This window comes from Opisthocomus hoazin, chromosome 2, assembly GCF_030867145.1.
Source record: "Opisthocomus hoazin isolate bOpiHoa1 chromosome 2, bOpiHoa1.hap1, whole genome shotgun sequence".
NCBI lineage: Eukaryota > Metazoa > Chordata > Aves > Opisthocomiformes > Opisthocomidae > Opisthocomus > Opisthocomus hoazin.
Genome location: NC_134415.1, coordinates 9,228,563 through 9,255,254, shown reverse-complemented (window position 1 = coordinate 9,255,254; position 26,692 = coordinate 9,228,563). Strand labels below are relative to the sequence as shown.

The following is a 26,692-nucleotide window of genomic DNA, read 5'->3' as shown; positions in this document are numbered from 1 at the left end:
CTATTCTTCCTATCAGTTTAGAACTTGTTCACTGCAATTAAAGACATGACTCTTCAGGGCAAAAAAAATTAAGCCAATTGTCCCAAAATCTTTCCTTGATACAAAGCGGAACTATAGGAAAGTCCTGACATTGTCCAAATGGTTTAGTAGTGATTGCTAATCAAATTAAGCCTAAACACTGATCTACTGACTACAGTGAGATCATAAAGTCACAAAGTCAATGCGGAAAAAAAAGAAGTAATTAAGCTGCACTCTGAAAACTGGAAGACTAACTTATAAAGCCAACATAGTTCATTATACAAACTAAACTAAGTTCTGACTACATTTTGAAAAAGCCATGCCCTGTGAACAAGCTCAATTCATCTGTTGTTTTTACATGGACATCTTTGCCCCTGGACTGTTAACCCGTTTGTCTTAATTTGGAGATAATTAGCCAGTTGCTTGAAAATGTAGAGCAATATTGCAATACAAAAAGGTGACATTCCAGCCCTATTCCTAACAGCATATTGACACATAACATTCGATAGAAAACTTACCTTTTCTTAATGTTTTAACCATAAGTACACAATGCACGTAAGCTTCACCCTCAGCATCCTGCTGAACATTATTCTCTGTCAAGGGATCTCTCTGAGGAACTCCTCACCCTTCGAAAAAGTGTTCCTCAACTGGATTCAGTGGGGCCTATTTGGTCTCACTGTCCAAGTAGATTCATAATAATAATTTTCTCTCTCCACAGTCCTATTGTAAAAGGTATCAGTTGCTACATTCTTTTAACTGTTGTAGAAAATAGGGGCTATAACATGACACTGCATTCCAAATTAAAATACTGTGATCATTTTTAAAGGTACATCCTTCAAAGTTATTGTGTAGACAGCCTACAGGATTAAGGCGAACAGTTTAAGATGGACAGACAGCTTTCATGTAAAATATTCACTCACCGGTAACTGGCTAATTTAGTCTTTACCAACTGCTTGAATTTTCATAGAAGTATCACTGCTTTATTTACAGTGCTAATGTAACTACTGAGTAGGTAGCAAAAACACAAATATTTTTATGATTGTGAAGCTACGTAGTTCACCAGCTCTTAATTTAGTCTGGAAAAACATCTGTTCATAAAAATGTGGGGGTGAGTGCATGTAAGAGCAAAATTAATTTGATGAATCCTTGCTCCTTCTTACTATCAAACCAGAGCTGAATAACTGGAATAGGTTTAATAACTATTAATCAAAATCTAGCTGTAAACCATTTTAAGACTATAATATACAGATTAAAATATCACGAAAATAGATATGTGTCATTTCTCTCTACACTGAAAATATAATTTATTTGTTGCATATTGGTATTTTGCACGGAAGACGCGGTATATGCATTAACACCATGTGCTGAGGAAAATCAGTCTCTTGCTGTACAGAAGTACATACGACAGCCTTGAGAATCAACAGTTGAGGCACAAACCCCAAATAATATAAAAGGCCGATCTGATTTACTGATTAGAGGGCAGTAAATCTGAGTTCAGGCATATGCCTACACAGAGACATAATCTAGAGCAAAATTCAACATCAGCATCCCAATTCAGCAATTCAATGAATTTGAAAAAATTCAATGTCTTTAAATTAGATTTCTCATTAATTTTGTCCACATTAAGTTGCTTTTCCAGTAAGCCTATTTACAACTCTCATAAAAGTAGTTATCACAGATAATTTTGAAATGTAAAGATGATTGGAAAGTTGTCAGAATGTCTACTTAGAAAAAATAGCTCATTAAATGAGTTACTGAGCTTCTAATCAGAAATTACAATTATATTCTAATAATTATATTCTCATTTTTCTATGTGTTTCTAAAAGAACAGAGAATATTTTCAATTTTACCAAAAAGAAAAAATTATTTTGAAGTCATATTGAACTCTTCACTCTTTCTCTAAATACTGCCAAAAACTTTCAGAAATGTCATTTCATACTATAAAAAATTGAATTATATAGAATAAACTTTAATGTTCTATGCAGATCTGAGACAGTCCTCTTGACAAAGCTAAAAACACTTCCCCTTTGAAGATCTTTTTTTTAATTGTAGCTACATTTGCCGATCGCTGGGGCTGATTTTACAGAAGCTTCCAGCACGTTGATTTTCTTCTTATTTTAATCTTTTTCTTTTTTCCAGGTATAATAGTTCAGGTGCTTGCAACACCAAGAAAACAAAAAGAAATTATTCTTCAAGCATTGAAGAGTTTCCCAGCAAATGGGAGATACTTGGATGAGAAAGTTATTTAAACCAGTGATAAAAAGCAGCTACCACAGAAAGTTTTAAAATATTTCAATTATACTTGATTACTAAGGATTTTAACTATATTTAATTATGACGTCAGTAGCTGTACTTAATCCTAAGAAAATATGGACCTTTTAAAGCCCACAGTTAAATATTCCAAAATTTTGGTATAAAGTTTTAATTCATATATGATAGTGCTGTTAACCTCTGAACACTCCTAGGACTCTAAACACCTCAGTTATGCAATTTGGACAGATTTCTTTTTTCTGTATTTTCTTTTTTTCTTCATTACTAAATTTTTCAACTTCTATTCCATTATTGAAATGAACACAAATTAGATTAGTCACATATTAGTGTCACACCTCCCAGAGCTTCAGCATCTTGGTTTGCAAAAATGGTATCAAATACCAGTTTAAACATCTTAAGCGATCTTTTGTGGAGGTGGAAATGGAAACCAGACTTTAGTATAACACTTCTCTGCACTATGCAGATATTCTTAGACAACTTACCAAATATCTTTCTGAAGAGACACTGACTAAAATAAGATCATCTCCGACACGCACTTTTTCTCCTTCTGATCGTTGCTTGGAAGCAGGATGGATGGTCCACCAGCATGCCTCACCTACATAATTATTGAGTAAAAGCAAAGAAAGAAATCAGAAAGCAAATGCCCAGCATTATTGCCATTACTTCCACATTTATCTCAGTCCTAAAGTTCTGACCCAGTTTTCAGCTGGGTAAACCAAGCGTCCATGTGTTTTCAATAACTAATATCCTTCCTTGCACCACCTTGTCAGAAACTCAGCTGGAAATAATACACACATGCAGAAGACAGCAAGACCTCTGGAACTGTGACTCCAGAGCGAGTAAGGAGGCGGCGCTCTGTGTTCTCTAGGCAACCTGGTCCAGGCTGCTTTTGCTAAAGAGCTTCCCTGTCACCTTGGGTCCAGGTTCTGGGAAAGACATCAAAGCATATTCTGCTGAGAATTAGGACAAAGAAGTGGAGCAACCCATCACTAAGAGCAATAAAAGTAAGCCTCTGCAATATCGCTTAAAATAATATTTGAAAAATCTCATAAATCCAGATTCAATTATGTTCTTCCACTTCTACTGACTGTTAGTGTCTCTAACTCCCCAGAGCATTTATAGGTATTAACGTCACAAATTTTGTTCCCATGATAAACCTTGCTTTTAGATATACTTCTTGAAAAAAAAGCATCAACTTTTCAGAAAAAATCTCTTTGATCTTGGAACTGTTTAGTTGTTGTTGTTATTACTGTTATTCCTCCTAGCTAGAGCAAGGCTCTAAAACCAGGCAAACTTATTATTTCTAATTAAACAATTACACCAAACCTACAGCGCCATCAGTTTGGTGTAATTGTTGCTTCTTTAGTCTTTAAAATAATCTTAATTTTTACGTGATTTATATGTATTTACAGGTCTCAATTCTGATTTTTGACTGAAAGTATTCTTCATTACATAAACTTTTAAAGTAGTGTTTACCTGTTGTGTCCTCTTGCAATCCTACATCAAATGCCAACTTATCCATTGAAGATCGAGATGTAGAGAGGCAGCATAGATACTATCAAAAGAAAAAAGCATGCATAACTAATTTTGCTCACATCCAATAATCCAGTGAAATGTAAAAAGCCATCAATCTACTAACACAGGATTAACTATTCTTAAATTATCCCCAGTAGTTACTATCAAGAACATACACGCTTGATAAACTGAATGGCACTCAAGGATATAAATAACATCCCAGTCTATCCAGGTTATCTTTCCACTGAGACGGCAGTAGTGAGAGTGGAAATAAAGGAGCTGGTATCATCGAAGTTCAGGTCCATGAAGCCTCACTTGAGGAGTTTGGAACCTGTATAATTCATCAGGGAACTGAAGAGTAAGGCTCTTGTCCAAAACATGTGCAAGAAGGAATTTCCTTTTCCACTCAGTCTCCAACATAGGTTCAGGTTGCCAGCCAGATGCCAGCTGTGGATTCAGTCGCAGCTTATGCAATATCCCAGGGAAAAGAAATGAGAAATCGCCAACTCAAAATAGACTGACAAACAGAGAACTCATCATTATGGAGCCAGACTCAGGTTTAGCATTCACCAAGATACAATCAGCTTGGTTTCATATTTCCAAGCATCTAACTTTCACAAAGATTTCCACTAACTGTGGGTAAATTGCTTCTCTGATGTGAATAACCCTCCAGATACCTGTAAATGGCAAGAGTCTGGGCACTTTCAAACATAACTTTCATATAAAAAAGAAATCATTGCTGCAATCAACTTCTGTTACGTACCATGCCGCTGTAGGAATGGCGCAGCAGGATTGCATGCCCATAGAGTAGTGTTCGATGACCGCCACCTTGAGCAGACTGAAAGATAAAGACAAGTGTCATACTGGTATGTTGTAATGAAATGGGGCCTTTGAGAAAGAAAAAAGAAATCCTATCAATTTCTGGACAATCTGCATCTGCCCTGTGACAGAGAGTCCTTTTCTTGATAAAACACTATTCAGGGATTAGTTCAAGAAGATAGTTTTATGCATGTTCTCTTTAGTTTTGATTAGCTCTTAATATATTGACCATTTCAGTCCTTGGGACAGATCCAAGGTAGACTTTGGACAGCTGAATCTAGAAGCTACTGACTTTTTCTAATAGAAGTGCTCAATGAGATGAGAGAAAATGGTGTACTTTGTACTGTCACCAGTTTGGTATAAAATGTATTCTAGAAGCTTGAATCCTTCTTCCTTGGGCTGAAAGCACACAGCCTCTAGAGAAGAGCAGTTGTGATGTGTGTCACACTGTCCTCCACACCCTTATCTATTGTTATATCTCTCCATACTCCCCCGTTTTCCCTCCAAATTATATACTTTTCTATACAGAAGGTATGCTGAGGGAGCTTCTTGAGTATTGTCCCTGTTTTACCAGAAAGTATTAATGATATATCAGCCACACTAAAGATCATCAACTTGCGGACTGCTTGCCCCACCGTGTTTAAACATTATTAGACAGAATTGTTTGTTGGGCCAGGTAAGTGCTCAAAGACATCCAAGCAAATTCAACAGGATCTGGGGGTTCTGAAAATTCAGAAATCATGCCCAAGTAAATGTTCCTCTTGAGAAATGAAGCATAGATCTTAAGTGAAAGAAAATAAAAGTAACAAAATTCACTTTTATCCCAAGCAACTGCAACCATTTTTTTCACAATATTTTCTGTACGGTTTCTGTTTATCTATAATCAGTTTAACCACTCATGAAAGAACAAATAAATCTTGTTAAAGCATGATCAACCTTTCAACTACTGCTGAAGATTCATGAATTCCTTAGGCTGAGATGCAGCTGACTGACGTTGGTCAGGAGCAGAGACTGTCAGCCAAGACACTGTCAAGAGTGTAAGTCTGTATTCCTCTGACAGAGCACCTCGCGTAACGTTATGCACATCACACTCTTCGAGCACTATCGACAAATACATATTTTTCATTCTATAAATGTGACAACCCCATAAGCAGCAGGATTGTTTCATATAGGACTCCTAATTCAATTTCTTACGTAGAGCATGTATACCTTTTCTTTTAGCACAGCAGACTGATCTTCTGTTTCAGTGGAGCATCAGATTCATAACAGAATAAGTGGGATACAATCATACTATGTTATCCCTCTGGCAGCTTCATTTCAGTGCTGAAGATCAATTTAACTGAATGGCTATGGTGGCAACACACAATTATTTCCCCTCCTCATTCACTGGCTGTCCTTCCTTACTTTTTATCCATTAGCATAATATTTGTTGTTCTTTGAGTTACTTGGTCAAGGAAAAAAAAAAAAAAAGATCAATAGGTGGTGAAAAACCAACCACTTAATAAAAGGCAGAAATTCCTGGCAGTTTCTTAAAAGTGCTACAATTATTATTTTTTGAGAAGAGAGCAGCTTGATTGATACAAGGTATATTTTGACTTTCAACAAAATATCATCTCTGGAAGACTGAATGACATGAATTTTTATTACATAAGAATAAAAGTCATGGTCTTTGTCACAGACACAGTCCTGACAGTAAGACAAGAAGATATAGCTTGGAACTACCATTACAACCACCACTTCTTCCAAAGGCACAAGGAAATAACAAGACACTTGATAATGTCAGGCCCACTGTGTCAAAGATGAATGCTGAACATCTGCTGCTCACCACATTGGGGAAAAGGGCAAAAACTGCTGTGAACATACTGCCTTACCAATATTTCAGGTTTACCCAGAAGTTTTATCAACAGCAGGCAAAGTTACCCAACCAAAGTCATAAATATGGATAAGAGTTAGAAATGTCACGGATATTTTTATCAAAAATTTTCTGTGATACTAGCCATAAATTTCATATCTAACATATAGACTTGGTTGCCTGTTGTACAAAAGATGAGAGGAACAGTGTGATCAACAAAATTACAGCTATGTTAGCTTCCCTTTGTCTTGGCCATATTGATTTATCTGTCTAGCACTTATTTTGTTCAATGCCCATTTGTAGCCAAAGAGGAGAACGGTTGATTCCAAAATATTTCAATCACTTTTGTGAAAAATGGGGGAAGGACTTTTTCAATAATTATTCCCATGAAGATTAAAGTGATTCTTTTTAACCAAAATTACTTTGCCCATTAAAAAAAAAAATGCAAGCAAGCTTGCTGTTTCTGTTTCGTTGACAGAAAACAAAGAGTTGCAAAAAACATTTCAACCATTTTCCACTTAAAGATTTCTGAGAAGCAATTACAATCAAGCCATCCACATGGAGGGAAAGTGAAAAGATGAAACACAGAAAAATACAGGAGAGACTGGAAGAGGAAGCTGGTACTACGAAACTGCCTTCCAGTTTAGAGCCTAGCTTCCAGGATATGTATGTACCCATAAGTTCATTTCCTATTTTAAAGGCTCATTTCGTAACTAAATACTCATAATTTTATTTCATGCCAGAAACTGCATAGTAAGTAGCTGTTGGGCCATGACTGTTTACTAAAAAAGTCCTTTGATTTTCAAAATAATCCGTTTCTACTTAGAATGTTGCAGAGAACTGTAAATGTTCCACGTTAAAAAAAATCTAAAATAAAATAAATTTTAAAGTTCACAATTGGACTTCTATGGCAAAGATGCAACATTCCAAGATAAGGTGTGCCAACTGAAGTTTTACCAAGATTCTAGTAACTTTCAAATAGTAGCATTTCAGAAGACACTGCCAGTAAGACTTTTTGGAAGCCACAATCCTGACTAATTCAATCTGTAATGCCCACAGATTTTTGCACAAATATATGAATGGCATTATAATGGAAGCAAGTTTCTAGCAACCACGTTATTTGTCATGAGTATTATTTGCTTTATGTTTTTAATTTAAAATTTTCAGAGTAATTTCTAAGTTGGACAATATGTTCCCCGAATAAAACCAGGCTGGAGAAAAATGCATTTTTGTTCAAAGAATAATTTATCTGTTGAAGTTCTACAAGCTATGCCATTCAGCAGTATCTGTTCTATGAACGCAAAACTCCTTTCCTCATTTTATCCTCCAAGAAATTAGGATTCAGAATAAAACTTGAAAAGCCTTCAGAACTCATAAACACTACAGTCAATAAATTGAGATGGAAAGCATATATGGCAAATTCACACTGCTTGTGAAAACTTGCCTATCTCTAGTCTAATATTTCTGCAGCCGGAATACAAGATTAATTTGGAGTCGTCTCATTACCTCAAAGCCACTGCCAAAGCAAAGGCAATTTAGAACACAACAACAACAACTAGAACTGAAGAAATTAGCATTCACGATACATAAACAGCTGTCAAGTTCAACGTATTGTTAGACCAGGCAATGAGAATAGGCTACTAAGATCTGAGCTGCTTAATTTGATGTGAAGAGTGTTATCTTGAAACAAATATGAAGAAGGAAAATAAGTTAAAATTGGAAAATATTTCTTCTCCATGTTTTCTTAATAGAAATAGGATTAAAATGCCAAAAAGAACTTAAAAACTTCAACCTACAAATCATCTAGTAAAATCTGCAAATGATGGAAGCAGCATAACATGAAACACTTATAATTAGATTGAACAAATATATATATATTTTACTGCGAATACCAATCCTGCAGTAAGATATGTTATACATGAGCCAGCAAACTCTTTACACTTGTACACTTTTGTATATACCCAACTGTCATGTACAGACATGCAGTCACCTGACAGATTAAAACAGGACTTCCATTGACGTTAATTCACACAGTAGCACTTGCACCGCTGTGCCTTTGGCTGCATTGCTACACTTGTGGCCAGACATGCGAAGCTGCAGGAAATCAATCATGGTGACATTGAAAAAGTGTTTTGGAGTCATTGGTGCTTCTGGGAACCTCACTTACAATGATTATTTTTAGACACTAGTGAACACCCTGTGGCATCCAAGGAGACTTTGAGTCAAATAGCAATTATGCTTCCATTCTTCTCAATAGAGGAACCTTATTTCCACTAGAGAAAACATTTATTAGACCAATGAGTATTCTACTGCAAGCAAATGTTGATGTTTCTTTGCTGGCTTTTTTCACAGGTCTACAGAATTTCCAAATGTACAAAAACAGAAGGTGGTACAAGCTTCAGGAAGGTATCAGAGAAAGACAAACATGTGACAAGCATGTAATTAAACTGGATAGTTACTTCAGTGTCTTGTGCATGTACAGATAAAGCTTTTATAACATTGTCATTATTCAGAAATCTAATGCTTGACAAAGCCTGACAAGAATTGCATTTAGCACATGGCTATTCATACAGCTCTAGCTATCCATGAAAGCAATTGAAAAATACTGATTATGTCACAAGAACACAGGAACTGAAGCACCCTCTCTAGAAAATCATACCAGATAACAGAGTGAGTTTTTAAGAACGATGTAATGGCTTTTCCTGCCTCATTCTGTGATGAGCCCATACCAGCAGAATGGAATGAGTGGCACATGCTATGGGGAAAATGACAGTGCAGACTAGATTGGAAGGAAGTATAGTTCTGATGGACTTAAAAAAATTAAAAAAAAAAATCAAGTGAAACAATAAGCTACAAGACATCAGTAGTACATCCTTGAAAAATTCAATCCATGTGATTTACATTAATGGTAAATTACACCGGACTGCAACCAGCTCCTTAGCCTGGTATTCCTCTGTGCCTGTAGAAGACCGCTACAAACTGGTTTTGTCTCGACATTGCCATTGTCATCTCTTGCTGGCCTCTGGAAAGAAACCGCCACAACGACCTGCAGGAAAGCGCTTGCGCACAGAGAAGCCTGTGGACGGGCAAGAACAGACTTGTCTAAGCAGGCAGCACGCATGGCAGGAACTGCACGTATGCGGACATGCTCTGCACATGCGCAAATGCCCCTATAAAAGGGCAGCACATGCTCCTCGCCGCCCTCTTGCTCTCCTCCTCGCCGCCTCGCTGCTGGGCTCCGCTCTTGCTCTCCTCCTCCATGCCTGCACAGAGACTGAGCCGACCGGACATCGCTGGACATCGTCGAATCCGTGGTGGTGGTAACTGCTCTCCTCCCCCCCCCGTACTTCTTTTCCTCGCCCGCTGGGGTTTTCCCGCCTTTACTCCTTTTTTCTTTTTTTCTGTCTCGTCTTCTCCCCGCCTGCTGCCGTTCCCACCAGACCTCTGATTCCTGGTTCACCGAAAATAAAGTTTACAAGGTTGCACGGCATATGACTGCGTTTGTGTCTTAATCTCATCTCCTGGGATCGCATCGAAACCTCCCTGACATTGGATCAGGACAGTGTCCCAGATCCGGCCGCAGGAAACCCCGGCCCAAATGGCCTAGATGGAACTTAGGACCATTGAACACTGCTCTGAATGGGTTTCTAAAAATACACTACACAACTATTTTCATGGCACTGAAAATTTTTAACATGCGAGAGCAGCTGTACAATAACAGAAGCAATGTGCTCCGTTTTTCTTCACAAATGTTTTCCAAGGCAAATAATGCAAGATAACATTAAAAGTTTCAGATATGACTTTTAGAGGCTATTTCGTATTTACACTGGAGTAAAACAATGTCCTTTAAGGCACTGAGTACTTACGCTTCATTAAAATGGAGCAAGCCTCTGAAACAAAGCCTAAGCTAACACTTTATTTCCAAAGCCGATGGGGAAATCAATCGTTACTGAATTTACTGTTGTCACAGACTTAAAATGCTAGCAGTAGCTTAAAACTGCAACATGTAATAATGGAACAGTGATTTCAAAACATACCAACTTGGTAATTAAAATAAAAATATTGCCAACTTTCATATTTAAACATCAGTGCGACACATTTGGATGAGGGGAAAAGCTAATTGTTGCTACTAATGATGGCCATCTTAAAATAGATGCTGGAAACAACACCACGTCAAACAGAGGACAGCTACACTCCCGTAAAAACCTTTTCAAATATAAATGCAAAATCATTCTTTGGACAAAACGAGTTTGTTCTAAGTTTCATGAAGCTCCATAGTTTATTTTATGACATTTATACTGTTAAAAAGCTACAGAATGAAGAAAAAAATCCCATCTCTAAATCTAGACACTTAGTTCAAATGCATAAGTAGACTATATAATTAAACACAGAATATCCTACAGTTGCCTGCTTTGAACTCTTTTAAATTAAAAACATTCACCACCAAAAAAATCAACCAAGCAGGAATGGCACCCACCGGCGATGGAGCCTTCTCAAAGTTCCTTCCCTGGGACTCATGTTGGGGCTCTCAAATTTCCCATTCAGGGCTGGTTATTACACTCTGAAATTGGATTTTGATCCATTAGAAATTGAATAGGAATAGGAATAGGAAACATGGGTCTGATCACAAGCATTGGCTTGAAAAAAAACCAGCTACCATGCATTCTGAGTAAAAGTAGAATCAGGCCCTGGACTATGCTGTTCCCAGTCAGAAACCACTTCTGTCAAGACTAGAGCTGTAAGGTGTCCATGCCTTTTTCCAAGAGGCTGAGAAAAGTTTTTACACCAGCAGGCTAATACAAATATTTAACCTGAACTTGTTCTTTAGACAGAAAACTGTGAGTATACAACGAGGAACACATGTTTTGTTTATATAAAATTCTTTAGGGCTTCCTGCATTTAAGCAAATGAAAGGCTCCCATTTAATAATCTGAAAGATAGAAAAGTACTGAAAGGATGTGGAAGAAACTTAGATCTTGAAAGCTTTTGAGTCCTCACTCAGGACAAGGAAAACTCCATGATGGCAGAACTAGAAATGAAGAGAAAGAAATTGGGAAAAGACTAAAAGGAACTGGGAGTAATAGGAGGGAAGGATGTCCCACAGTCTAAAACCATCTGGATATGGTTCTACACATAAATATTTGCAGGATGCTACAACCATTTCTGTAGAGGAGAGGATGCTCAAAATGATGTTTCCATAGCAATGTAAAAACTACTCATTTATTTATTTCTTTATTAATAAGCAATTTTTTAATCTGTTCTAGACCATTGCTGATGCAGGCCAGTATTTATCTACAGTCAGCAGTGATGATGCAATCCTACAAGCTGACGAGAATTAGAGACCACCACAGATGAGTGTTCGATTAGATCTCTTACTCCCCAAAATCATAACACTGTCTAATTTTTTTCACACTGAACGCAACTTCAGATGGCTAATGAGAGCTTCTTTCATTACCAGACAACAGCCAGCTGGAAAACACAGGAAGGCTCGTTCTTTCAATACCAGCATGATCAGTAACAGCTTATGAAAAGCTAAAAACATTTCTTGATGACAAAACACAAACTCAGATTAATTTATCCTAAGGCAACTAAAGAGCCAGTGGAGAGAAAAAGGCACTTTTGGACAGTAATCAATGCACCTAAAATCTGAGCAACTCTTTTGATGATACCTATGCTTCTGCTTGTGGTTACACGGAGAGCTTAGGATATCCATGGCTCTAAATCAGGCATTTCAGTTCTGTGGGATGAATGCTGGTCAAAGAGTCCAGAAAATGCCAAGCAGTGGTGAAAACGGAATGTGTGGAAACAGGCTGAGTCACTGCAGGACTTGTGAGGTAACCCTGGAACAGAGCTAGAAGGCTTGTGAGACAAGATTAGTCAGGCAGAACTAAACAATTCACTCTTGGAATAGTAACGCTGGGAAATTACATCTCCAGCAGCATCGGAGAACTTGAAAATGCTGCAAGCAGTAAGGACAACAAGCAAAGCTACAGAGTGTGAGCCACGGAGTTTTACATGTTCTTCTTACTCATAGAAGTATCCACTGTCTTTAAAATCTTGACACAAAAAAAAGACCAAATTTCCTTTCCAAAGTAACAGCGTCCAGGTCCAGAAGCCTTGAATTCTTCTACCAAAAACGCTAATGAGGCCCGGCTGCAATTGCTGTGCTCTTGGGCTGCCATTTCCAGTGGTCAGCACCAAACCCACAGCATTTAGTTGCTTAGAATTTAAAGATGCAAAGTGAATCAATTCACTAACATTCGGCATTGTGGTAATATATTCCTTCACCCCTTCACCATACCAAATAACAGCAACACCAAAGGGCGAATTCAAACCAGTCTGAAAGCTCTTTCTTTGTCTCCCTGTTGCCTATATACCATGCTACAATAGAATAACAAACAGCAAGTTGAACCTATCAAGACCTTATATATGCTATATATATTTGAGTCTTTACACCTTACTTTTGAATCATTATTTAGTCAATCAACTTTTATTCATGGAATTCACTAGAAAACAGTAAGCGCTGCAAGAATTCAGGTATGCTGGTACCTACTCTTAAATAATGAGGGCCACTGTGACAAAAAAAACAAACAAACAAAAAAAAAAACCAAGAAACAAAATAAAACAAATAAAAAAAAACCAACCAAACAAACACACAAAAAACTTTTTTCATTGACATGATCAGCAGTTACCTCCTATTTTACGTGTTATGCCAAGCCAAAGAACAGAAAAAAGTTTAGCTGAACTATAGGTTTCCTAAGGATGTCCTGCTCTGAAAACTGCATTACAATGTGTAATTATGCTTCATATATATGTATCACATAAAAATCCAAACCTGAATAAATCAACCGGCCAATAAAAATCATGAGCATGTCTTTTTCAGTTAATAACACAGAGATATTTTACTATCTATATTAAAAAGATTGGAATCATTGGTAATGATGATACACATTTGTGCCAGCACCATGCTAAATGATCCCAATTTTGCTAATATTGACCTGTCGGAAGGCAGAATAAACAGCTACATAATTAGAAACACTTCAAATATACCTCATGATTAATATTTCCAATACTATATTTCTCACTCTCCCAGCAATGGGAAACTTCACATCAATGAAAAGCAGATGCAGCAGTGAAAATAAATCAAAAATGAATAATATTGATCATCTGTTTCCAGCCTTCTACGTAAGCCAAACATTTATATTTATGGCTGAGGCAATTCTTCCATTACAAATTCCTACTTTCAAGCATTTTCAGCCATTTGGAAAAAACCTGCTCAAGAGGATAAAATTTATTGATTTCTCCCTTAGCCTAGCAAAGATTTCTCTTTCCCCATATTCCTCCTCCTTCATTGCACAGGAGATAGAAGGAATTAATAAAAATCTTCCTGGTTATTTTAGAACTAAGTAAGTGGAGGAGGGAGGAATTTTTCACAGGTTAAGGACTGTGCCTAAGCTTTTTCTGTTGCTGTATGATACAGGGAATGTGAATCATCCTTCTCACTCAAGAAAGAAACTCACAGATAGAGACAGACAGCCAAGTGGGAAGAAAAGATGGATCAGCAGAGGAGTCAATCTAAGAAAACTCCTCTGACATCATTAAACCCAGCCCTTAAAATAGCACTGCTTATCTAGCCCAGAATTCCTCCCTTTTGGAGAGTGACAATGAAGCAAGACCATACCACAGAACAGCAAACTCTTAGGGGATGAAAATCAGTAAACAAATCGTTCTGGAAGATGAATTGGGAACAGACATTGATGATTAAAGGAAAAAGCAGAGAACTGATAACCAACACATCTTGGGCTAAAATCACAGCCAATTATTCAAATGTCAGTTATTCAAAATGTTTGGAGGTTCACTAAGTCATAATCTTAACAAATAATTTTTCTTTTTTTAAAAAAAAGCACTGAGAAGCAGAGGTCCTGCACGTGGTTGCTGACGTGAGGCAGTGAAGGGCCAGTGACCCCCAGTCCAAGGGCTCCCCACTCACCCCACTGAGACACCAGACCATCACAACAGCATTCCTGTCCCTGCTTTCCAAAATGCCCAAACGTTTTACTGTCACTTTTGTTATTTATTCCTTGTCTCAAGATTTCTTATTTACCAGACAGTGCTGCATTCTCACTGAAAGGGTAAGGATGAATTCAGAATTAGAGAAGAGTCCAGAGTCCTCTTTCCACAAAGGTGTCTGCCTTAGTCCTTCATGATCTGAACAAACCATAACCCCGATACAAACTAGAGTCACTGTGGTTTCTACAACCATGTTTTTACAAAATTCAGTATGTGCTATTTTAGTGAGGGCAAGTTTGATGCTGATGTTAAAATAAAGAAAAAGAATGAACTAAATTAAAGTGTAGGAATTCACAGAAAGTATAATACTAAATGTTTAACTTGCTTACCTTCATCATAAATTTCTGTAGAGCCATGAGAAGGGGAAAAAAAAAAAAAAGAGAAAATGTGAAATGAATATTTGCTTTCAGGTGCTTAAAAGTGGGATTTGTTTTCCCTGAAAAAGTGAGTGGGACACACAGAACTACAATCACATTTAAAAGCAACATTTATCATTGCAATTAGCATAATTATAGCTCATGCTAGAAAGCAAAACAGCTGCTCAGAACAAGGCTTCATCATTTTTTTATGCAATAGTTTTCTCAGAATTTTTTTTTTTTTTTTTTTTTTTTTTTTTTTTTTTACTTTAAGCACATCAAATACTTATTGCTTTAAGATAAAACACAGTACAGGTAAAACAGGTACCATGACCGATCATCTTAAACAATCTGCTCTGCAGAGAGTTTCTAACTAAGCACAATGCAAGTCGTAAAGTCCTGCATTCACAGCGCAGTGCTAGAGAGCAGCACCACTACTGTAGTAACACATCGTATGTAAATGCACAATAAATTAGGAAAATTAAGATGTTACTAACATTTCATGCACTGGTTACATAACAAATTCAGTGCCACATGACTGATGTCAGAAGATTATGGAAATTTTTAGGTTAATTTTCATGGAGGTGCTCAAGAATAAAAGGAGAGTGATATTTTATGTTACACGCAGCGATTTGTTTTTCTTTATGAGAGCTCTATGGCCACCTTTTCCTCTTTTGATCTCCTCAGTTCATGTTTTGATATCACAAAGTTGGAAGCTGAGGACTGAAGTCTGGCAGCAAATCCCTACCCCACATGAAAAGAGAGTCTAACTGGAGAGCTTCCAAGCAAGATTGAGTGCTTTCATTTATACATGCTTTTAAAACAGAAGTATCTGTTCTCAAAGATGTACAAGATGTTCTAGCTAAAAAAAAACCCACAAAAACAAACACACACCAAAAAACCCCACAAAACCAACAAAAAAGAAAAACCAAAACCAAAAAAAAGAAGTATAATCTAATGATCTCAAAATGTTCACAGACTTCTCTCCTTAAAAGTCTTCTAGGTCTATGTGGGCATTAGACATTTGGAAACAAATTGACAAAAACTGAAGATCATACACCCTGCCCACCACACCCATAAAGCAAGCGTTTATTTTAGAGTATGATCATTTTGGCATTTTTACTCATCCCATTTCTTGTCACCCCAATATTTTGTTTGCTTTTAACTAACCAGAAGTCTTTGCTGAGCTGTCTACAGTGGGGTGGGTGTGTTAATGCATTAATACAAGAAAAAGTTAATTACTTGATTAATTCTAATATAACCTTTCTATATTTGTCAACACTAAATTTCACTTGCCATCATGTTGTCAGTTTATCAAGGAGATTAGATCCATCAAAGACCTCAGCCTCTTCCAGCTGTCATTCATCTATGAAATTTTATTCTAAGAACTACGCACCCCTACTGCTTTTTCCATATTACAAATACATTAAACACCAGTCCTTTTGTGAAGCCTCCTGGTTCTCTTTATGATCATTTATTTTAACTGCTTGACTGTAATCTCTTAACTAGCTTGCAATTAAAGTGAATAGTCTATCTCTCCCGTTGATTATGATACAGCAGCTTCCTGTGCTGGATTTTTTGGAAGACCACATTTAACAATTAATTCTCTTCCGTTGCTATATTAAATGAACTGTAGCAAATGAGACAGAAACAATTGTCATCAGTTTGCATCTGTCATATCACGTTCTTTAGAGTTACTCTGGATCCTGAATAATTTTGAAGATGATTTACATGTCATTCTTAGAGACAGAAAGTGCCTTGAACAGTCCCCCTCAAGCCAGAAAACCTGGAAGACAAGAGTGAGTGGAGGAAGTCTGAACACACATACCCACCTGCTGCTTCAAAACACCAGGCGAAGAAACCTTCTCAAATTTAATTGTTGTAAAAACGCTTTCTCTTCATGGCAAACACTTAAAAGCACTTTAAGTCCAGGAATATGAAGAAAATGGTCCTGTGCAACTTCAGGCCAAGCCTGAGAAGTCACCTGCAGTGAACTGTAATGCCCTCAGCCACCCAGCTACCGGCAGCCAGACGGGACAGAGGGTTCCAGCTCACACCCTTCTGCAAGAACATTCTCCGAGGTTTTCAGAGCAAATCCTTTCTTGGCTAAAGGAGAATGCTTACTTTGAAATGCATTAGCTTTCAACTTGGAAAACAAACCAACAAAGAAAAACCTCTGAAGCAAAACAACAGAAATTATCAGGTAGGCAACTGGCTGTTACACAAGAAATTTCTCCAACTCATCCTCTGCAGAGGGAAGAAATTTCTGCTCCTTCACACTTACTCTCTGTGCCCCAGAATGACAGTGGACATGAGTATCTGGAGTTAGTTAGCAATTCAGAATGTAGATTTGAAAATGAAACAGACAGAAATTTCAAGTTATAGGACTGTTCTTAATGTCATTCTAACATCCCTTGCTCTTCAAAGGTATAGTTTTCCTAACACTGACACCAAAGTGTTAAAGCGATAAAGAGACGGACTGATACAGTCACTAAGTACAACAAATTGTTGTGCACTTCAGCAGTAACTCAGCTAAAAGTAAAAGAAGGGATCAAATTGCAATGACATGTTATTTTAGTTATACACAAAGCTCCTACTCCATCGGTGGAGCTGCACTGATGACAGTAGAGCTGGGTCACGTTTGCATTTGAAATGCGACATTATACACACCCTAAAAACCATAAAAATATATCCAACACCCAGTATGAAACACTATGAAAAACAAGCTCAGTCTTAAGAGTTATTAAGGATGAGATTTATTTGCACTACATACATTTCAGTTGCGTTGACTCACTCACTTTGCAGTCAAGGAAGACGCAGTCACTTCTGGAATGCTATTCATCTAATTTACTAAGCTGACATTTTCTGTAGGATGGGACGAGCTATGCACTAGAAATGTTTAATTCTCTGCCTTGACTACAATTAGGAGTCTAAATAACTTGCTAACCCTACACTGTCTACAGCGTAAGTGCCTAAAGCACTTTCAATATCTGAAGAGCTGACCACTTCTGAACTAAGTACAGAACACCTATATTGTATCAGACATTGAAATTCAAAAATCCGCTGGAGGTTCTCTATTGAGCATTCAGAAGCCAGAAGCAAGGTAATAATCGGACTTCTGACATACTTCTGGACTACAAGTAAGTGTCTCTTAAATCTGTCCTACTGAAATAAATGCAAAATATAATGACTAAATGCATCAATGACCATTTCACCTTTAGAATTCACTTGTTTAAGAAATCAGAAAGTGCTGTTTTACACACACCTGTTCCTCTAGCATACAATATTCGCAAAAGTTATCCTGAGAGGTAGGACTGGTAATTGAATGTAACTAACAACTGGCTCCTTGGACATAGCGTATCACTTCCTACAATTGTTCAAACACCGTCTAGTTTATCGTAATCCCAACTTAATTCTTGGGCTCTCTGGTCAGATGAAAAAAGCAAAAAAGTAATGCTATTTTGTTTGGAATTTTTGATAGCAAAATTGCTGAAATTAGTTTTAAAATCCTTTTATTTCAGAGATTATCTCCTGACTATATCTTTCGTACTATTCTTGTAGTATTGTATTTGTTTAAATAGAAATATCAGATCTTTATACTAACCTAATCAAGCAGTATTGAAAACAAACTGAAAGTAGACAGTTTGCTGCAATTCACAGTAGTTACTGTTGATGCACGGAACACAGCTTGAGGTTCTCAGATCTATAATGTGGACTGAAGAAGAAGTACCAAAGGAATTCTATTCTACAGCTAGAAATGTTACTATTACATTAAAATAAGTTTCAGTCAGATTTGCGCACAGATTTCTTCTGGAAAGAAAAAGTGCACTTAGAAAATGTTTGTATTACTTTCTCTAGATGATGCAAATAAGACATGGGCTGCAATTAGAATCTGCTACAATTTACAGGTCACTAACGATGGAACTGCAGATGTGGTGGAAGCTATAGCCATAGGTGTGGCATTTTAAGCAGTATTTCCATAGTCACTCCTATATACACTTGTTCATTTTAACATCACACAGTGCTATCTCCTCCCATTTTCCCTCAAGATCTGTATGAGAATAACTGAATGATCCTACGTTAACACTGCTGATATTACTCCCTACATTGAGTCACCTCTGTAGTCTGTTGTATACAAAATCTGAATGCAAATTCTTAAACTGGGGGATTAAAAATTTGTGTGCAATTAGCGTATTTTCCGACTACAGTAAACTGACAAATAAATCTATGTTTTAAGTAAATGAACTTAGTGTGGACAAAAAATTCTCCAAAAAAAAAAAAAAATCAAGTCCTTAGATAATTCATTTAATGATTGAAAAATCACACTGATTACAAAGCATGGATGTGCAATTAATTACTTTAATAGCACTTAAGACATATTACTGCAACCTTTGTCTTGAGGAAGCTTTGCTTTGCAGCTCACTTCAAACTCTACAATCCCAGCTTGTTTCCTCTAGCCAAAATCTGCTTGTTCTTGTTATATTTATCCAGTCCACACAGTCCTCAAAGCCAGAATTTATTCACCTCTTCTCAGCTCAGAAGTCTCTGTAATTACAGCAATTCTTCCGAAAAGTGTCTGAAGTGCGCTTCTTTACTGTGCAAGTTTCTTTTCTCCAAAGAAAATGAAAATTAGTTTACCACTAGCATAAAACTGAACTAACATAGTAACTATTTGAGGGGGAGAGAAAAAGATTTACCATTGCCTTCAGCAGAAGAGGTTCCTGTGTCTATATAAAAGTTGCAGACAATCCTACAACGTTACAGTTAGCACAGCTTTGCCGTTAGCCAGTATAAGGATGAAAATTCTTGTCCCTTGCACTCTAAATTTAAGAGCCAATACACTTGGTTTCCCTTCAGGTAAAAAGCTCTTCAGAGTAATCTGTCTTCGAAGCAATCATCCTTGATGGCTCTTAATGCCATATTTTTCTGAGAGTAATTCACCAACCTTATGTAGGCAAATGCGTAAAAAAAGGCCACATTTTGGAAACCATAGATGCCCTTGAAAATTCCCACTCCTTACACTGAATTCTGTTACAGTACTAAGCAGTTGTTTTGGAAGTCAAGACAGACACTCAGGTGCTTTTATGGGAACAGAAGTCCTTTAAAAATCAAACCCTTATTGTAAACCACACCCACCTTGAAATCTCAAATTTGGAAACAAATACCAATAGTTGCTAATTCACAGCAACAGACACTTTAAAATTATTTCCCTTATTTCATAAATATATTAAAACAGAAAAAATGACAGGCAGATTGAAAGGAATTCCTTTCACTATGCAATATTCAATTTCATCTTATTTCATTACTGTTATTTTCTCAGTAAATATGATATATTCAGTATCTTCTAACTTTCAGTTGAAATTTAGTAAATCCTTGTTCCAATGTTGGGGTTTTCCCCCTTTGGTAGTTTCATTAAAAGCAGAAAAGACATTTCCAAATATGAAATGGGGGCCAGGACGGAAAAGGTAAGCCTCACTTCCATTAGTTCTTAGGTCTGGCAAGATGTCTTTAATTTGTTTGCTTCTGCACTGATGCAGACCTACAAGCCCTCTCAGTCACACCTGCTGCGAGGCAAAAGGAAAAGGCCAAAGGTTCAAGGAATCTCTTATGCCCCTTTTACTCTTACCTAGCTTCAACCACCAGCACGTGCCTTACCGTCGAATAAAGCTTTTGGAACAAAATCACCAGAAGAATGATAGTCATTAGACAGGAGAAGCACAGTAAAACTGGAATAATCCCTTCCAAAATTTTCATTAGCACACTTTACAGGCTGGAACAGCTCAGTAGCGGGTGACTTCAGTTTATCCTTTCAATGGCATGAAACTGCTTACAGCAAGGCTCAGTTACTAATTTGGTCATTAATTTGACATGAAGCTTGTCTAACCTCGGCTCTGGGCTTGGGCTTCAAAGTGTCCACAGATACACAGACATAACGGAACAGACTTGCATTAATCTCCCATGTTCCACATCGGAAAGTGGTTTATGAAGAAATATGTGTATTAGAATGAGGTGTTTGTCCTCAGTCACCACGCAGCTGTGCAAGAGCCAGCCTTCTGCTGCACCAATTCAGTATGTACATCTGCAGCCCACCGTAAGACCTCTGGTAACACTCTGGAATTGTAGAGGGGGTTAAAAGCTGCTTTACAGGGCAAACTGGGGCCCATCTGAGAGAGAATAACTTCACATTTAAAGCAAAGCCAGCACCCACTCCAGCCCCATCAGATAGGAGGTAGTCTGGATTACAGAATCGGTCTATCAGGAAAAGCCTTTAGCTGATGTAACACAGGATGAAACACTTAGCTCTGCTGTCATGGGAACCATTTCTATTTAAAATGGCTTAAGGACACATTTCTGTGAGCAGTCTTCCAAAGCAGAAGATTTTGATGTTACTAAATTGAGTAAAAACCACAAAAGCAGTTCTGACTTGTATTTAAGCAGGTAATACTGTATTTTCCAAGAATACACTCTTTGAATACTTCAATCAAAACCAAGCCATGTCAGATTGTAACCAATAAACTTCTGACTTACAATTTTTCACGCATTGTGAAGTATGAGGCCGGTGCCTGTATACTACTGAACTTCCCTTTCATTGCTGTTCTCTCTTTATAGCAAACTTCTTCATAGAAATAAAAACATAGAATCTAAAGATTTAGAACCAAACCCCTCTTATAACTAAAAAGGTGGACAAAATGAGAAGGTAACCTGACCATCACTACTGCTTAAAAACATTCCAAATCAATTAATATAAAAATTTCACAAGTATCAGATTCACAGAATACAGATAATGCTGTTATACTGATACAGTTAGCTAAAATTAATACTTAACTATAGTTATTGTTCAATAAATATTCTAAACATCTACATATACATGTCACATGACATAGCTGTGAATACACAAGTAGCAAGGGTGTTGAAAAGCCTAAGCCACCATTTAAACAATGTACTTACCTACAGGAGTCTCAAGCAAGCTATAACTCAAGACACTACTTACTCCAAACATGTAATCATCACAGACTAATATTTTATAACGTCTGGCTGAAATAAAGTGAGACCAGTGCTCTAGCTATGTTCTTGGCCATATACCAAAGGATGTCAGGATGTTTCTGGTCATCTGCAGCTTTGATTAAGTATTAAGAAATCAAGGAGGCCTATTATGGTCCAAGCTTTCAGAGAGGCTTCTAACATTCTATATGTGAACAAACAATTCTACACACACTTTTATGACCACTAACTCATACATATGCAGATGTTAGAGATTACATTGGAGAAAAACATACGTAAATATGTCCCATACAGAGGACTTACACCAGATGCCCAAACAAATACTCATGGTATACACAGACACATTAGGAAAGTCCTTAACAACACATTCAGCAGAGAACTGTGCTTTGGCTTTATTTGCTAAGATCTATGAATGATTGTTTTTTTCATTCTGTAGCAGCTGTTCTCCATCATTAAATATTTCTTATATATATTATTTGCAGCTAGATACAGCATCACACATTATTTATCAGTATTAACTATCTTACTGTCATGCATTTTAGGATTACGGTGTCTATACTGGAAAACACAAGGTGGGTTACAGAATGGAGTTATAACATTAGACAGCAAGGCCCAAAACTGACAGGCAGCAATTATATGTTTATATTACACAATTCTATGACCAAATTAAAAGAGAGAAAAGTCAATATGGTAGCATGAAATTTGGTATGACAATTCCGGAATGACCAGATCCTACATGACTATGTATACGCCTCTTTTTTTTGAGCCATGCAAGTTGAAGGGTCATGAACACAGAGGGTACCAAAACAGACAGGTTAGACTCAGTGGCAACATGGAACATTTGGGATCAAGTGAATAAAAGACAGAATCACATACCCATTTTTCCACATCAACTAGCTGTAGAAAGAAAAAGCAAGAAATCAGTAAATCTCTTTCCTTAAATACAGCATATCAAAGTCTATCTTGAAGTTAACATTTCACATTTTCGGAAATGTATCTAGTATGAAACAAAACGTATGAGTGGAAGCTACTGTCCTGGCACCTCCTCTTTAAAATGCCAATACCTCGCTTGTTGTCTTTATTTTATGGGAAGCGCTTCAAATTCTGGCAGTCCAAAATGTCCATCTAAATATCAGATCACAGGCAGCAAATGAAGAGCAATGCTGAATTAATTCCACACTTTATTCAGTACCAACCAGTCAAAACTACAGGACACAGTTTCTCACAAAACATACCTCCATTTTCTCTTGCGTAAAGCTCTGTCATCAGTGAACATTGTTCACTTCAAAAGGTTTAGTGGCTTCTATTCAAGATCTGCCATTTTAGTGAATGCCATATGTACAAAGGTAAAATTAGCAGGTACCTGTCGAACTTTGACACTACAACCTGAAGCATAAGAGAATATCTTGCATAAGGACAGAGAACAGCACACCAAAACTTCATTAATTTTTTCTTTGGGGAATGAGAGAATTACTATGAAAGCTTAAGCTTTTGTATTAACCAAACTGTTTCAAGGTTCATTAAGCAAACAGATTTTAAATTACTCTCTCTCTAAAAAGTCTTTGGACATCTTACAGTCTCAGGAAGGTCTGAGAATATCTGCTAGAAAATATTTCAGCTATGAGAAAGGTTAGTATGGCACTACCTGTTAAAAACTTAGTTGGCAGAAACAGCAGTATATCTGAAGTATCTGAAATATCTGAGGTATATGTCTATGGACTTAGCATAGAAAACACTGCAGCATATCAAGCCTTCTGTGGTTTTACTGCAGGTACACATTGACCTTTTGTTAGCAGATGCCACATAAAAGTTCAGCAATAATTCAAGTTCTCTCAGTGCAAATCATGCGCAATTTTCAAACCAGCAGTATTTGGATTCCAGCTTACTTGTGAAATTTCTGTAATAAAAGGCAACGTGTTTAGTTCTCACCTATTAAAATAGTTTTATTCAAAGTAAATTTCTCACTTTTTTTAATATACATGCCAGTTAACATCGAGTTTTATATCTTCAACATTGTTCACTCCTGCTAGCACACAAAGGTTAGAAAACACCATCTGACCTGTCCACTAATTAACATTATAAAATTATAATCCTTTGTTAATTTGACAATTCCTACCTCTCTTCTGAAACTTGGACTGCATTTAGATTTATGACAGAAATTCTGTGATTTGCCTCTATTTTATTTTTTCTTTTTATATCTTTACTGTGACTTTTGTTGTCAACCACAGCCACAGAAATCCCTCCTGAAAAACACCCAGTGTTCTAAAACAGACGCCGCATAAGAGAAGATACAATAACATGTTGGCAAGTTATAAAAGCAAGCAATGATTTAAATCTAACTACAAAAAACACAACTACGATGTCTAAAATAAGGGAGTAAGGAATAGCTAAGTTAGAATCATGTACAAGTCTTTCATTTATTACCTTGCTTTTGAAGTATCTTTTGTTTTGTTAAAATCATATACGCACTAAGAACGTAGCGTTACAAGCAATTTGACCGTGTGACAATGCTAGAAAGAGGCGAATTGATTCACGCTTTATTACCTTGCCTTGAGAAATTCTCGCTGTCCCAAACTTTCAGTGAAGACGGCAGCCACAGTCAGAAAGAATCCACTCAAAGCTCAATGCACATTATCAGTTGTACAATCAATTGCCTTATAATTGCTAAATTGTCCATCTACTTTATTTTAATGGACACCAGTTAGCTTCCAGAGTCCAGTGCAGCATGTGCCAAGTATTTATAAACTGTACACACTAAATCTGCATTGGTATATTCAGCTTTAAATAGAATTGTCAACTGGCTTCGGCATATGCCAAAGGCACTTTTCTTCAGTAGTCTCTTATGACAACCACTTGAACCGTGCATGTACACTTGTCAAACCCTACAGTTTGACACCTACACGATGGTCATAGAGGAAAGACTAAGAACGCATCCAAAGAGATCTGCTTCTGAAAGCACGGTACAGTGCACACCACAATAAAATCTTGCAGTTTTAATAACAGCCATATTCTATAGACCTCTTCAGAGCTCTTCTGGATCTGGTGTGCTCCCTCTTCTCTAGCCATCTGTGGGAGAGGTCTTCCAGCTACGAAAGTTGCAAAAAGACATTTCTTTCTTACAGACCGCTTTTTCCCCAGTTCTAAAACTTGCCTGTGCAACATATGGAGATAAAATTTTGTTAGCTTTTACCCTATGGAACCTATTCCAGAAGACTTATGACCTTCAAGACATTTAGTATCCCGTTTTGAAGCAAAAAAAAAAGGCATAAGTATGACCTAATAATGTATTTATTTGCCTGGAAATTCCTAGTAATGCAGATTAGGTAAACCTAAAAGTAAATAAGATTACTGATATAGAATGTTAGGGGTTGGATATCTAAGAGTAATTGTCCTAATGTAGACAAAATAGATGTAATGCTCACATAAACAGAAATGAAACAATGGATATCTCAGCCTAGTGCTTGCATCCAAGATCTAAGCTATGATTCAGATAACAAGCAAGCAGATGGTTCACAGCACATCTAAATACAGATTCTGCTTCACACTAACTCCATCTTTTGTCTGCCTTCACAGAGAAGAATCCACAGAAACCTCTTTTCATGTGGATTTCCCAGTATGCATCCAAATTCAACAAACACTAAGATTCAAAAGCTTCTTTTGCTATGTATGCATTAGTCATTAATCCAGAAAGAGAACAAAAAAACACCAAACCAATCAAACCACAAAACCTCCACACACAAAATGAAACAAACCAAACAAATTTAAAAAAAAAAACACAAAAAAGTCAAAAAAAAAAAGAAAATCCTAACCTTCCATTCTACCAGACCACACATCTTATCACCTCCCTCTTTGGAGCACTTTATGTTCCTTGGACTTGGAATTATCTGTTATGACCATAAATTACTCTACTTGGGTTTTGATGAGCTGCTGACCTGTTAGGAGGTACAGGTCGTCCAACTGGTCTAGAAAGGCCTGGGGGAATGTGGCAGGCAGGGACTGGCAGTCACTTCCGTAAGTTCCCTCCCACTGTGGTATCTTACACTGTAAACTACTTTATTTCAGTCGTACATTATGCTAACCACAGTCTGAAAGAACAGTACAATCATTTATTTTATAAGGCACAGTAAATTTTGCCTCGTCACAATAAATCCAAATCCATGGAATTCAGTAACTATTTCTCTTCTGGCTCATTTTCTCTCCTTCTGTGATGGACTGACTGCATCAGTGGACAAGGGAAGAGCTATGGATGTTGTGTACCTGGACTTCTGTAAGGCCTTTGACATGGTCCCCCACAACATCCTTCTCTCTAAATTTGAGAGATACGGATTTGATGGGTGGACTGTTCAGTGGGTGAGGAATTGGTTGGATTGTCGCATCCAGAGGGTAGTATCTCCAGATGGAGATCAGTGACAAATGGTGTCCCTGAGGGGTCTGTATTGGGACCAATACTGTTTAATATCTTCATCAATGACATAGACAGTGGGATGGAGTGCACCCTCAGCAAGTTTGCAGACCACACCAAGCTGAGTGGTGCAGTTGACACATCTGAGGGATGGAATGCCATCTAGAGGGACCTAGACAAGCTCGATAAGTGGGCCCACATGAACCTCATGAGGTTCAACCAGGCCAAGTCCAGGGTCCCCGGTATCAACACAGGCTGGAGGATGGAGAGATTAAGAGCAGCCCTGCCAAGAAGGACTTGGGGATACTGGTGGATGAAGAGCTGAACATGAGCCTATGTGTTCTCACAGCCCAGAAGGCCAACCATATCCTGGGCTGCATCCCCAGC

The 26,692-nt window shown here is 37.3% G+C and overlaps 1 protein-coding gene across 9 annotated transcripts in view; it reads right to left on the bottom strand.

The window, feature by feature from the left end:
• Positions 1-26,692, bottom strand: part of RYR2 (ryanodine receptor 2) — a 449,014-nt gene that overhangs the window by 261,336 nt on the left and 160,986 nt on the right. For 7 of the 9 annotated variants that reach the window (XM_075412466.1, XM_075412469.1, XM_075412474.1 and 4 more), the window contains exons 4-7: positions 22,780-22,800; positions 4,568-4,642; positions 3,766-3,844; positions 2,772-2,884 (exon numbers count right to left, since the gene is read on the bottom strand). In XM_075412466.1, the coding sequence (XP_075268581.1) occupies positions 2,772-2,884; positions 3,766-3,844; positions 4,568-4,642; positions 22,780-22,800 (288 nt within the window). The remainder of the gene's footprint in view (positions 1-2,771; positions 2,885-3,765; positions 3,845-4,567; positions 4,643-22,779; positions 22,801-26,692) is intronic. The other 2 variants (XM_075412472.1, XM_075412484.1) reach the window with 1 other exon arrangement.